The sequence below is a fragment of the Phaethon aethereus genome (assembly GCF_964289735.1).
Source record: "Phaethon aethereus genome assembly, chromosome: 2".
NCBI classification, from domain to species: domain Eukaryota; kingdom Metazoa; phylum Chordata; class Aves; order Phaethontiformes; family Phaethontidae; genus Phaethon; species Phaethon aethereus.
Window position 1 is genome coordinate 132,963,801 of NC_138582.1, and position 14,555 is coordinate 132,978,355.

General features: G+C 40.2%; 1 protein-coding gene across 1 annotated transcript in view; it reads right to left on the reverse strand.

Moving 5' to 3' along the window:
- CHN2 (chimerin 2) overlaps window positions 1-14,555 on the reverse strand; it is a gene marked incomplete at its 5' end in the record, with an annotated part of 163,468 nt that overhangs the window by 71,546 nt on the left and 77,367 nt on the right. Inside the window, 1 exon segment of the mRNA XM_081996287.1 lies at window positions 1,220-1,251. Within this exon segment, the coding sequence (XP_081852413.1) occupies window positions 1,220-1,251 (32 nt within the window).

Below are 14,555 nucleotides of genomic sequence, written 5' to 3' on the forward strand. Positions count from 1 at the left end.
TAGATTTATATAGTCATATAATTACGTTTTTCTCCGTTTCTTGCCCTAGAAATTCCTGATTCTCTTTCCACGCACTACTGAGCGCTGAGTCAATTGCTTTTATAGGGCTGTCCCAGTGGTTCTGAAATCTGCTTTCTGAGCGATAATAACTAACATGATCTTGCCCGGGCAGGTTCACCAAGGTGACTTCCTACAGTTCCTGCCTGCTCCACAAACCCAGAGTATGTCAACAGCCAGGCAGGTTCCTGGATAAGAGAGGGCAGTAATGGCTTTACAAGTCCTGCCGTGGGAAGCGTGATGGGTTACTGAGCCACGTACTGTCTTCTGCTCTGTCGTACTCTAGTGGCTAGATCCGAATTCCCTGTTGTTAAAGATAATACTTAAGAAATGAAACTTCAGTAATTAGGGGCAAAGCTACTGGCTCTTGAGGTTTTTGATGGTAGAAAAGGATCGTTAAACACAGATGATGTGTCTGGGGTGGAAGGAAAAACAGAACCTGGGGGTCTAAGTAATCTAGCTAGTGATGAGGGCTTGGGCCTCAGCAGATTACTCTTAGGAAAAGCCAAATGCCAGCTCTGGGTGGTTGCTGCAGTGGCTATGCCCTTCAGCTTCACCTGCCCAATTCTCCATGTCAATGCAGGATCCAGCCCCTTTCAAGCTATTTATTGGCACGAAGACTACTGAGCACATAGGAATTATACTCTAGTGGTCTGTTACTAACCTCACAACAAAACCACACCTCTTCTTTGGGTATTTCGGACCTTGTAACTTTAGCAGGGAGAACAGCATTTACACACGCAGTAGTACACACACATATTTCCACAACCACGTAGGGTGGTGAAAGTATAGGAACATACACAAAAAGGCAGTGAGAGAGGCAAGCTGCTTCTCTTCTCCCCAGGCCAGCGCAGGACCACTGGGAGGCTTAAGCGACAACAAAAATAAAAGGAAGAAATACTCCAGACAATATTTTTTCCCCAAACTGTCCGAGAAAAGCAAAATAATCAAGCAGGCTCACATAGCAGCACAGTCCATGGGTTGTGAGCAGCAGTAGTGGACTGTAACATAGCTAAATTATTAGGCTTTCAATACATTTAGCTCCCAGCTGAAAAGTAAAATAAAATATTTTATCAGACCTCCATTGTGCCTCTTTTTTTTAGTTCTACATCAACAACTTTTGGATACATCCAACAGATACTTAAAAGAGGAAAATACTTACTCTCTTCCATAATACTTTGGTCTGTTCTCCACCTAAATTTTGAAAGAAAGGAAAAAATATTAAAAACATACTCAATTTTAAATAAACTACATGAAAATAAATTACGCTTAATTATTATGAGGACTACTGCACCCATCTAAGTGATGAAATTCTGCAGATTCAAAACTGTGACTGGAACATGACTACACAGAAAAACAGAAAAATGAAAAGAGAAGAGGTGGTTTTACTGATGGATTTCTGGGAAGGATAACACATATTAATGGTGAAAAAATAGACGTAATTGTATAAAAAAAACATATAATTGGATAAAGTTTGATCAAATGGATAAAGAATAGTTTACTGCAGATTTGCCAATCTAATATTTATACTATAAAATAAAACTATTTTTGTTATACACCCTTTAGCTTCTTGAAAACATTTTTTGACCTATATTCAGCAACTAACGGAAGATAAAAAATTTAATACCCTTGGGAGAAACAAGGTTTCTGAATTTAGATCTAGCCTTAAAGTCCTTGAAGTCTCAAGAACTTGCGGGCCTGATCCAAAGTACACTGCGAGCTGCTGGAAAGACTCCAAATTATTCTAAAGAGCTTTGAACCAAGTTTTAGGCATGTCATCTTCCCATCCAGAAACTGGGGCAGGCGATGCCAGCAGGGGGCACGGCTTCCCAAGCTTTCACACGGGGGCTGGTGCAGCGTTACCTTACCCAGCACACAGGCTTCTTCCATTATTACGTATCTGACTATTACAAATCAATTTTCAGATTTTAAGATGATTTTAAGAGATGCTTTCTCTCCAGCTATGGCACTTACCACGAGTGTCGTCTTACCGGGCTGCAACTTCAGCCAGCATTTTCATGCGTAAGCGTGTCAGAACTTAGTACAAGGCATACATAAAGTCCCCTGATTATTAAAAGAAAAATCTGAGTGATTGCATGTCTGAGTAAAGCTGCCCATATCAACGGAACTACTGCTTCTTACATAGCGACACACTTGTAGAAAAATTGTGGTTTCAAGACTGTTTCATCCTTTAGGATAACACCAGTGAATTTTCACCACTTTATCTGACTGGAAACAAGGACCCGTGTTCTTGCTTTGATTATATCTCATTATTTCACTCATAAAAACTTTACATCGATGAAGGCTTTTTTCTTCTGAACAGCAGCTGCATAAATGCAACATTTTTGATTCAATGATCTACGCACCACGCACTGAACCGAAGCAGCTGACTTTCCACCCTGCAGTCACTAAGGCTACGGTACAGCGCAAGATGAACGAAAGTCTGTACAAGATAATGAGAATCTTCAATGGAAGACCTATGGGAGTTCAATCAAGTCCTTCCTGCACTTCTTTCCCAGCTCGGCATTTCCCTTCTGGCACGGCACTAACAATAGCGGTATCGTACCCTTGAAACTCCTGCCTAGGATTAATACCTTGATGCAAACATTTTTGAGCTCTGAGGGGGAGGAAGAAGAGCAAAAAGCAAACGCAGAAGTGAAGAGAGCAAAATCAGAGGAATTGCCAAGTGCAGGTGCTGTGTTTCTATGTGCATACACGGCAGCTCAGAGAAGAAAGTGTATGAATTCTTTTTTAACTTTTTATAAGTAAAAAAAAATCAAGAAAAAAAATATTACTTCAGAAAGGAGGTTGTTCATATGTTCATCTTTAGTAGGGCTACATGACTATTATCTTGGAACTCTTGCTGCCTTCCTGTCATCCTTATAGACCTTAATGACAACCCCCCCAGCATACATTTAGCTGGGAACTTAATTAAAAAATGGGTATCAGAAGCTGGGTTAGGTAAGACCACCACATGCAACCTTCTCTTTCATGGATACAAAGGCCACTCAGTACCTTGAAAACAGTGACAAGGAACAAACAGCTAAACCTTCATCCCTACAGAAAGCCGAACAAAACCTTTACACCACAGAACGCGAAGCACGACTTTCATCTAGAATTCAGAGTCTGCTTCTTTTTAAAAATATAGATTCGCCTTGATTGTATGTAAACACAGAATAAACCCCAACACTTTCAATCCACCTCAGAAAGATAAAATAGTTAACAGTACTAGCACTCACCCTCAAAATTACCTGTGAGCACAAGTTCCCCCACAAACATACAAATATATATATATAAATATACATAAAGTATAAAAGCAATCTGGAAATAACTCCATGAGCAAATGGAGGCACATTCTATATCCCTCTCATGATACCATTTATACAAAAACCCACAAATTTATATACGAAATTTTTATCATTTAACTAGCAACTGACTGAACTGCCCTGGACACTGCAATTTCCATTTTTCCTGCTGTTCATGAGCTAAAACGTTTGTTTTTCTGAGAATCTGCACAAAGGCCATCAAATCCTGTATTCTTCCCCCTCCTCTACTAAACAGAAACCTTCACTCCAACATCTTTTAGCATCCATGTGTCTAAAACGGTCACAACTTCAGCACTTGGCTTTAGGCAAGCACGATACAGTAGCGTTCCCTGAAATGAAGCTCCAGATCTGCCAGACCATCCTGGTGCCTCAGAATCTAAAAATCCCTCTCTCGCGCTCACCGCAACCTTTAGCCTGAAATAAGCATTTTGCTCCTAACCAACCTCACCACTAAGGAACAAACACAAGGAAACAAAGTTACAGCAAGATAAAAGATCAAAATAACAGCAGCGTCTCTAGATCAAAACCAGAAGGTTGGACTGAACTTGGAAATAACCCAAAAGCCTGCACAATTGATGGAGCAGAGACAAAAGTATCAAAGCAGCCAGTAGCTCTGGTTTGCGCCAACCGCAGACTCTGTACAAACTTCAAGGGAAATGCTATATATCCCAGAAGGCAAAGGTGACCGAAATTCAGCTGGAATTAGCTTTCCCTCTCCTGCTGTAAATGGGCTTGCACACACCAAGTCAGGCAGATGTGCCTAGGAGAATTCTTAGCTGTGCAAAAACCAGAAAATCCACAGGTAGAAAAGTGACTGTTTTCCGGTGGTAGGAGCCCAGAATAATCAGCCTTATTCTGAGGACATGTACACTTACTTTTTTTTTTCATAGATAACGGCTACGAAGAACACGTTATTCACTTTCTGCATAGCCCTCACAATTTACTTGTTGAAACAAGGGCCACCTTTCCCAGGTGACCAGCTGGTTTTATCCATCACTCTGGCCCATCTCCCTAGACATTGAACAAGGAGAGAGATCAGAGGCGTTGAATCATTTAGGACTCTTATCCTAATAGACAAAAAATATATACACGACTGAAGAAAATTATGTAAGGAAAATAATAGGACTTCACTAATGAAAACATATTTTGCCTTAAAGAACTCCATGTCTTGCTTTTACTATTCCCATACAGAGGACAAATAAAATGGGTTCTCTCCCTCCACTAAAACTAAGTGGCAGCTTTCAACTATATGTGGGATGGTAATTTCCTGGCTTAGAAAAAGGTATTCTTGACAATCTCAAACCAAAAATGTTGTAGAGCCAGCATTTCTGGCTGTTGTTCCAGGAACCAGGTGGAAAACACTGAAAATTACTACTGAAATTCATAGTTGTATGAATTATGAATCATCAGTGAATGCCAAAATTGTTTAAAACTAAAGTCCAGCTGATCAGGAAATAAGAAGTAGGGTGAACCAGCCTAAATCACTACTAATCCAGCACCCTTACAAAGTCAGCAACGTTCAATGACATCTAATCTGGAAGCACGCTCAAAGAGAAATGAAACCCAGCACAGCTCTCCCGGCACTTTCCAAAGGCCTTTGGAAGCTCATGTTTGAGAGACTCTGCACACTCCAGCCCTGGCTCCCAACCTGCCAAACCTGATTGCCTCTCCCCACCCAAAAAACCCCCCAAAAACCAACAAGCCCCAATTGTGCACTTAGTCTAGTTTTACAAGTTTTTTTTACAATGTTACAATATATTCTTCAAGATGTGGAGTCAGTTGTACTGGGGTTTGAAGTCAGCACTGAGAAGGAAATAAGTCTTCTTCAAAAAAACCCCACTAGCTATCTAAGCTAATTCAATATATGACGTTTACATAATTTTGAAGTTTACTGAATTTTAATGCCCTGGGATTTGTGGCTCCTCTTTCGGCCAGCATGGTTTAGCCCTGGCATGACATACTCCTGCTAATGTACAGATTATTGTATTAAAACCCTACGCCACTCTGCAAGATAACTCATCACAAAACTACTGGGAATCATGCAGGCAGGAGGTGAGCATCCCTTAATGTGATAGATTTTCATTGCAAGCATCGACATCCAAGCCACACTGCACTGAAGATTTGAAGATACCCTGAAGAATTCTTCCTGCGTAAGTACTACCACAGAAATAAGATAACCCTAATTTCAGAAAAATTTGATTTCCCTTCAGCTTCATTGCACAAGACATATTTCCTTATCCAGTGGCAAAAGCTGAAATCTAGAAATGTTGGAATGAAAATTTAGAAATCCCTCTAGGACAGCAATCTGTCTGTAAATCAGAAGGGCCAGCGCAGCATAACATTGTGTATCTACCTATTTCAACCACTGCCTTAATACATCCATGAAGAGAATATGAAAGGGGAAGGGAGACAACACAGTGGGTAGCTGCACTTGGCTTTCTGTTCTTCTCCCCAGTACACGAAAGAGCAGAGAAACAAGATCCAAGAGTTAATAACGTCGGTGTGTTCACTCAGAGCAGGCAGTGAGGCGTTTTCCCAAAGGAAGTTTAATCTGATATATTTTCTGTTTGGAACAATCCTAATTATTTTTCAGTAATTCTAGCTGACTAGATATAAATACGTTTTTCAGCTCAGTTTGACATGAAGAGAAATAGAAAAGTTGGAAGACAAGCTTTCAAGACAAGCCCAGTACAAACAGACTGTACAGAAAAAGAGTTTATTGTCCTAATTGTTCAGCTTTTGGCAGAATTGTCATGAGCCAGCTGCAAACTTTAGCCTTACAATTAACAACTGAAAAGAATTAAGGAAGACTGTAAGCCCCCATTAAATCATAGAATCAGAGAATCTTTGGGTTGGAAGGGACCTTTAAAGGTCATCTACTCCAACCCCCCTGCAATGAGCTGGGACATCTCCAACTCGATCAGGTTGCTCAGAGCCCCGTCCAACCTGACCTGGAATGTTGTCAGGGATGGGGCGTCTATCACCTCTCTGGGCAGCCTGTGCCAGTGTTCCACCACCCTCACTGTGAAAAATTTCTTCCTTACATCTAGCCTAAATCTACCCTCTTTTAGTTTAAAATCATTACCCCTTGTCCTATTGCAACAAGCCCTCCTAAAAAGACTGTCCCCCTCTTTCGTATAAGCCCCTTTAAGTACTGGAAGGCTGCAAAATGGAATGAAGTAAAAAAATATGTTGTATTCCATTACTTCTATAATATAATTTTTTTGCCTCCAAATTTTTCCTAGAGGATTTTCTACTTAGATCCATAATCGTGTCTAACTTTCCCTCCAAACAGGACAAATTATTTCACATAAATGACTCTTAAGCAATTTAAATTGGGAGAACCCATTGCCTTTTTGAAGGCAAGTATTTATCTACCTTTCTTCCTACCTTTTTACCACTTTCTTACTATTACCTTTTCAGGCTGCCTGGCCAATGTTTCCAACTCTTTTGCAAAAAGTATCATATCATAAAGCTTGTTGCTAATTTTATTAGTAGGATTAGCAGCAATGTAACATCTGTAGTCCCTGGCCAAGGACAGGCCAATTATAGGCACTTATTATGTACATATATAATGAAAAGATGGTCTTCTCCCCTAAGATTTTCAGTCAGTGGCATTCAGCACGACTATGATGACAAGCCTATCCAGCACACGTAACTTCCTGAGTGTGTTCATGTATTTTAGCTGTATGGTGAGGGAGGAGCAAAGACATTCCTCAGAAAGAAACTAGCAATGCACAAGCCCCCAGAACAGATTCCACCTGCGCTGCCCATGTTTCAGATGCTCTCCAGAGGGAAAGGTGACAGGAATAGTTTTGGAAGTCTGCATCTCCTTTTGTCATTCAGTCACAGAGCCGCGGGGATGCCGGCATTACGGCCACTCGATGGATGCACGTTCAGCCATGTGATGGTAAGGGACTACGGTGCCTCCAAGAAAGCAGCTGGGAGCAAGTTGTCAAAATCATTCTTAATACCAGAGGGGCAACAACTAGACAGGTCTCTGCAGAAAAGGATCCTGGCATCATTACAGATCATAAAATGAACATGAATCACTGAACCTGTCTGTTGCAAAAACTGCCAAAACCAGAATCTCATACTTGGGTATAAAAACAAGAGAGCAGCCAAGACAACACCTTAGAGTAATCTTCTCCTTGCAATGTCCACTCACAAAGCCTCTAGCTGGGATACTGACTGCGGGTTTGGGCACCACATCTCAAGAAAAACTGGAGCAAATAGCTGGAATGAGCAGGTATTTAGCAACTATGAAAGAGATGAAAAGAGATCAGCCTAAAGAAAAGAAGACAGAGAGGGGCTGTACCAGATGGGTAGGAAAATGGCCACTTTCAAGAGAAAATAAAGTGCTGTGCACTTCCTAGATACGACAAGAAGTAACAGGCTTAAACTGCAAAAAAGAAGATAGAGCTTAAATCTTAGGAAAGTGATAAAAATAATAAAACACTAAATAAATAAGCAGAGGCAGTCATTAAATCTTCAACCTTCAAAGGCTTTAAGAAGAGGATATGCAAACATGTCTTCTTGACGCAGGGATGACAACCTCTTGAGTTTCTTCTGGCCCTGCAATACCATGAGCCAGCCTATTCTTCATCTCTGCCTGGACTGCTCTCAGGACATGGGGATTAGCAGGGAGCACACTGCGTATGTTGTATAAATCACGTATAAAACCGCAATAGTACCACGTCTCTGCCCACCTCTGAGAGGCTCTCGGGAGAGAAGGCAGCAGGGAGGAGGCAGTGCACGGAGTGAACTGCTTTAGAGGAGAAAGCCAAACTTTCAAGTGATAAACGGGCCACCGCTTACCTACATAAGAAAAATCAGTTTAAATCTATGAGCATAGCAAAGCGCCGAATTGTGTCTGACATCTTCTAACAAAATATTCTGCGGTAAAATTTACAGCGCTGAGGAGAAGGTAGGAGTGGCGTTCTTCACTACTAGAAAGAATATAAAAGGAAAGACAAAAGTGAAGAACACAAAGAACGCTTTTATTATCTGCTGCTCAAAACTGCACAACTCCTCTGCTCTGATGGCATGCTGTAACCTAGGGAGAAGGCAAGATGCATAATGACCCTTTTGCAGAAGGATAACGCATCACAAAGAAACGCAGGAAGCTCGGCAGTTCTGACTATTACTGTGGCACTTACTGCAGGCTGATTTCTACTTAATCAAGGTTATTTCTATAATTTTTAAAGACAAGGAATTTAAAAAGAATTGGGTCTGCTTGTTTGCTTACCTGCTTGTACCAAACTTTCAGAAGAGCTGCTTTAAGGCTTCCTTTATGAGGGTATTTTTAACTTGAGTTTGTTTCCTGTCTATGACCTTGAGCAAACTGTTCAGCAGCCAATAATCAATACACCAGACAAAACACTATAAACTCCAGAAGGTAACAAAAATCTCTTCCAACACAGACATCTGCTACTGCTACTAAACCAGAATATATTACTGTATATATTCATCTCCAACAGAAAAGAGCAAGATTGAACAAGAAAAGAAAAAACAAATATTTTCTCACCTAGTAAAGCTCCTGAACATGAGCTAAAATAGATTGAAATAAATCTTAATCAAGAAGGCTGCTGCTAAGTAGTCAGGGGAGACAGGGTCAGGTTCAAACGACTTCAACAGCAAAAGCAGGAGTCATCTATTTTGTTATGCAGCTTCCATTCACACAGTAAGGGCATCATTAAATCTAAGAAGGAATATCAATGTTACCTTGAAAGCAAGATGAAAAAATTGAATATAGCATTTAAACTGTGCTCCCTTTTTCCAGAAATGTTGTGTTGAGTCATTTAAATGGGAGCAAAAATATCCCCAGCAGCAGCAGGTCAACGCAGTAAGCCATATCAATTCTCTAAATGCTGCTTGCAATTCTGTGACCAGTGAGAAGCACTAAAATATTCCTATGACACGTGCCACAGCAGTTCACATTACATCTGCACAAACCTATTGGTTTTATGTCATCTACCCTAACGCACCCCCAAAAAGCCATGCTTCCTAACACACTCACTGCTGCTATATATTCGATGTAAACATGTAGCTCTTCCACAAGGCGCCTAGTGAATGTGCTTGCAAAGTGCCAAACGAACGTTTATCACCAATCTGCTGGAGACTAGTTGTGAACTCGAGTATGGGCTGGAAGTGTGGAAGGAAAATTGGGAAGCAGCCCATCAGAACTGAGAGTGGATGGGGTACGTGGAAAATGAGGAGGAGGGGACTTCAGACAAGCCCCTGCATGGCACTGTGGGGTGTGAGACGCACTGCCACTTCATTACGCTGGGAGAACACCGCTGTGTGGGGACAGGGGAAGGATGAAAGCAAAAATTCATGAAGGAATAATAATATTAATTCAGTTTATCTCCTGTTGTTGACTTTATGAATACTGCTGCTCTGTACTCGGGAACCGCAGACGTTTCTCTTAAGTCAGGCTATCTGCAAAGTCTGAACATGAGTGAGGGAGCTGAGGCAGTGCTAGCTGTCTTCTTGAGTCTGGAAAAGGTGGAGAGCCTATTAGCTCCTCTGCACAATACTAAGTAGGAGAGTATTTATTTCCCAAATGATGAACAATATGGTAACTTATAGATGCTTTCATTTCAACAAAGCTGAATATTTTGATAACTATTTATGAGACATGCTATTCATAAAAGCATCTCTATCACGCACACGCTCTTACTAATTTGTACAGGGCAGTTAAAATGTGTCAGTACATATTAGTTAGCCATGATGGTATTTCAAACAGATACGCAAATATTTGGGAAGCAAAGGATAAACAGAAACCTACATTGCAAATCTTCTCAATTTTCATTCTAAACCCTGAAATTCAGGGGTCCTTGTTTGAAAACCATACAAACTCCACCATGTTCATGCCTATTTCTATTCAGTGTTCCAAAAAGATGTGTGTAACTGGCTAATTTGATCCTTGTGTGTGTGTAGCATGCATGTCCAGGAAGCATAGGAAGCAAGATAGATGTGTAAAGTTTTGATATTTAGTCATACTAAGAAATACAAATCCATCAACTGCTCAATACTGTGTTTCTCGTCTTGAATCTTGAAAAAAGACACCAGACACCTCACAAAGTATCAGTCAGAGAGCAGAGACAGTGAGACCCCCTTCTACATATTAATTAACTAGACACAAGGAATACTGGTCTAAATTGTAATGGATATGTAAGTCTATACAAGCACATAGCATTTTCACCTACACATAGGCTTACTGATAAACTTTATTTAGGTCAAGATTTGAAACAGACTTTCATTTATTTTGGCTTGAAAACTACTTACATTCGACATCATATCAAAATAAAAGGAACTAGATGAAAAGACTGATATGTAACAAGGATAAAAGGAAATAAAAAATTAGAGTAGCAAAATCACAAACACAGACACACATCACCCACTTCCAAGGAAAAAATGGAGAGGAGGGTGAAACTTCCCAAGAAGCTTTGAAGCAAAGCCAGAGGGATAATTAGCAAGATCATCAGTCCATAAAGACAACTACATACAGTTTGTGCTCACTAGTCAGATGTTGCCATCTTGTCTTCCAAAAAGATGGCTTTAACTTTCCAATTTCGCAGTGACCAATAAATGCACCAACGGGTTCATACCATATTCCTCTGACGAAGATGAACACCAGTCTAATTTGCAAATCACAACCTAGAATATTTGTGAATCCAACTTTGTTGTGGTTTAACCCAGCAGGCAGCTACACACCACACAGCTGTGGGCTCACCCTCCCCTCCCCAGTGGGATGGGGGGACAATAGAAAAAAAAAAAAGTCAAATTTGTGGGTTGAGATAAAGACAGTTTAATAGGACAGAAAAAGAAGGAGGAAAAAAAAAAGATAAAAGGATGTTCAAAACAAGTGATCCACAATGCAACTGCTCACCACCCGCTGACTGATGCCCAGCCCCTTCCTGAGCAGCAGCTCTCCCCCCGCCAACCCCCCCAGTTTATATGCTGAGCATGAGGTTGTATGGTATGGAATATCCCTTCGGCCAGCCTGGGCCAGCTGTCCTGGCTGTGTCCCCTCTCAGCTCCCCGGGCACCTCAGCCCTCTCGCTGGCAGCCCAGCGCGGGAAGCTGGACTGTCCTTGAGTGCTCAGCAACAACTCAAAACCTCAGCACGTTATCAACATCTTTTCATCCCAAATCCAAAACACAGCACTATACCAGCTAATAGGAAGAAAATTACCCCGGCCGAAACCTGGACAAACTTGATTGATGAAATTCAAGTGGAACTGACAAACCTCTTCTAGTTCAGTTTAGCTGTAACTACTTAAATTAAATATTTACTATTGTGTCTGCAGAATAATTAGAAAGCTTCCTCCTCCTTTCAGTAGCCAATGGACTGTTAAAATGAGGATGGTGTGGCTTGATATGAGTGTTCCGCCACCCTACTCCTGCAGCAGGGTGAGGTTTCACGGACCCCAGGAGAGACGGTATTTTGGGAAGAAACATGGGCAACTTTCTCTGATGCGATGAATGCAAGGGAATTTTGGGCAAGCAATACTCCAGCCTCCCTTCTTTCTTTCATCCACTGCTGCAAATCACATGCATTCTGTAGGACAAAATTCAGTATGGAGATACCACAGAAAAATGACACTGGGTGTAAATCCATATTTTAAACCCAATAGGAAAACCTGCATGTGGCCAGTTTAGGAGGATGCTGGATAAAATACATTTCGACATTCCACATGTCCTCTGTACCAATTTAACCCAAGACCCTTCCTGGCCTTCAATTGTTTTCAGCCCCCTCCAGTGCAGCCAGGCTTTCTACTTTTGCTACAGATTTCAGCTGAAGAACTTTCCTCCTTTTATCAATGTCTATTCAAAATTGCTCTTCAGCTTCATTTGCAACCCACAGACTACTGCTGTGTCCTCCTTGTTTCTTTTTGTTTCTATCATAAAGACAGGCTTATAAAAACACAATTAAAGCAGCAGCAATATTATAAGAATTTGAAGATACAGGCTCCATTAAGTCTTATATGCAAAAACATTTTCATTAATGACAATAGGTTTCAGAACAATTCTGCTCATTTTCACTTAATTGCTGGCTAATGGGGTCTCTTGGTGTGTCACTGTGTGTGTTCTGAGGTTTCTTTCCAAGGAAAAGATAATATAATATTCTGAATTATATTAGATAAGCTCTTAGGACTGAGAGTAAGAGGCACCTTCTCATGGTAGTGTCTGACTTTTTGCAGTAGAATGATTTGAAAAAGTGCCATGAAAATTCCCGTTTACTCCTGTCATTTACCACCAATTTTATGGCCAATTCCAAAGCCTGTTACAGCTCTCTAGTACTTTACCACAGTATAGACATTGTTCTTAGAAAGATGAGGGCAGAGGGAAAGAGGAAATATTCAGCTTATAAAGGTCACTAAGTGAGCAGAATAAGGGAATTCATGGAAGACTTATTGCAATGATTAAATACTTATTATCCAGTCAGATACACTCTGCAAACATCTCACTAAGGCTTAATTTTAACAACCTTGCTCAAGCTTACCTAATCACAAGCTTTTTCTTACATACAAATATAAAACATTTTGGTACCTGAAAGGGGGACTGACAAAAGTAACAAGCATTTTAAAAGCACTTTTCAATATTGCTATTGCTTAAATGATACTCTGCTAATTGCATTGTTCTTAGCTTGAATCCCATGCTTCAGAAGAAACTTTGAGGATAACTGAGTAAAGAATAACTTGCAATGGTTCAGTTTTGGAGATGTGCAATGATCCTGTATGTTCTTTACTAGTGTGTACAAGATGGCAATATCATTATAAACCTGCTAGCGCCCATTTCAACAGTTATGCGCTATGAAATGACACTATCTATACACTTGTTTTGATATATCTGGGTAATGGATACCCAGAGGGTCAAAACAGTTCCTGACCCTCCGGATGGTTAGAATCTCAGTGGTACAGTCTGAATATGCCACCATTATTTTAGCCTCTTACAATCCCTTAAGCAAAAAGAAAAAAGGGATTTTTTTTTTCCCCAGAGAAAAGTCTCCCTTTTGTAATCATATTTGCTTTTAATCAAGAAACCATAATTTCGATGCTTTAAAGGCAGAGACAATCATTTCTACCGCTTCTGACACAACCTATTCGGAATTCAGAACGACGAGGAAGGCAATTAACTGACATTTTTCTACATAATAATACAAGTTAGGGCTCTAAGGCTTTGTCTACACTAGGGAAATTTAGACGAGTTTCTCACTGTTGCTGACACTGGCTTGGCCAAGGCACTGTTAGGAATATGCAAGGTCTAACGCAGACAAACCAGCCTCAAAAATTGCTGTCAGCAATTAAGGCTTTCTTGGAAAAGAACAGGAATAGCATTCACAGGTATGAATATCTCTACACAAGTAATCCAAAAACTCATGGGTAAGACTCACTCCCTCTTCAAAGGAAATTTGTAACAAGCCTATTGTTTAACCAAAAATATTCTCAAATGATATCACCATCCTTCCTTAATTCTTTGACCTTGTTATAACCTCCGTTGCTTTAAAAGACATTTTAACTTTGAATAGTCTGCTCCTGAAATATTTCTTAAAATTAAGAATTCTTTAAAATATTACTTTTGAATAAAATCAGGAAGTTGAATGTTTGAATTATTTTCTGAGAATGTCACTTTTTATCAGCGTTTCTGTAGAATAAACCCTAAAAGATGCTTTATAACATGACTTCCTCACAACATGAATCTGGTTCTTTGGTGCTTATCATCACACTTGCACAGTATTTAAAAGCTACTCCTCCACCTGAATGGTGCTTTTAAGTGAAACTTTTTCCATTTAAAAAATAAATCATTAAAACATTGCTGGAAGGAATATGGTTACAAATGAGGATATTGGCAGAAATCCAATGTTATTGGGAAGGTAGGATATTCACACTAGTCCTGCTGCCAGCGGTGATTAATTAAAAGCCGTTAGATACCTGAAGCCCTAACATTTAATATGATTCCCATTGCAGGAATGACCTGCTTTCACTGACAGACTATTTATGCAGGCAAAATAAAAAAAAAAGAAAAGGAAAATCATGATAGCAAAGCTCAAAGAGACAAAGGTATAAATGTTCATGTTTTATTTACATTCCCAGCTTTTAGTCTGGTGGTTTGCATATCAGGAGAGGCGACTGCTGTATCCACAGTATAGTTAATGAAGAAACA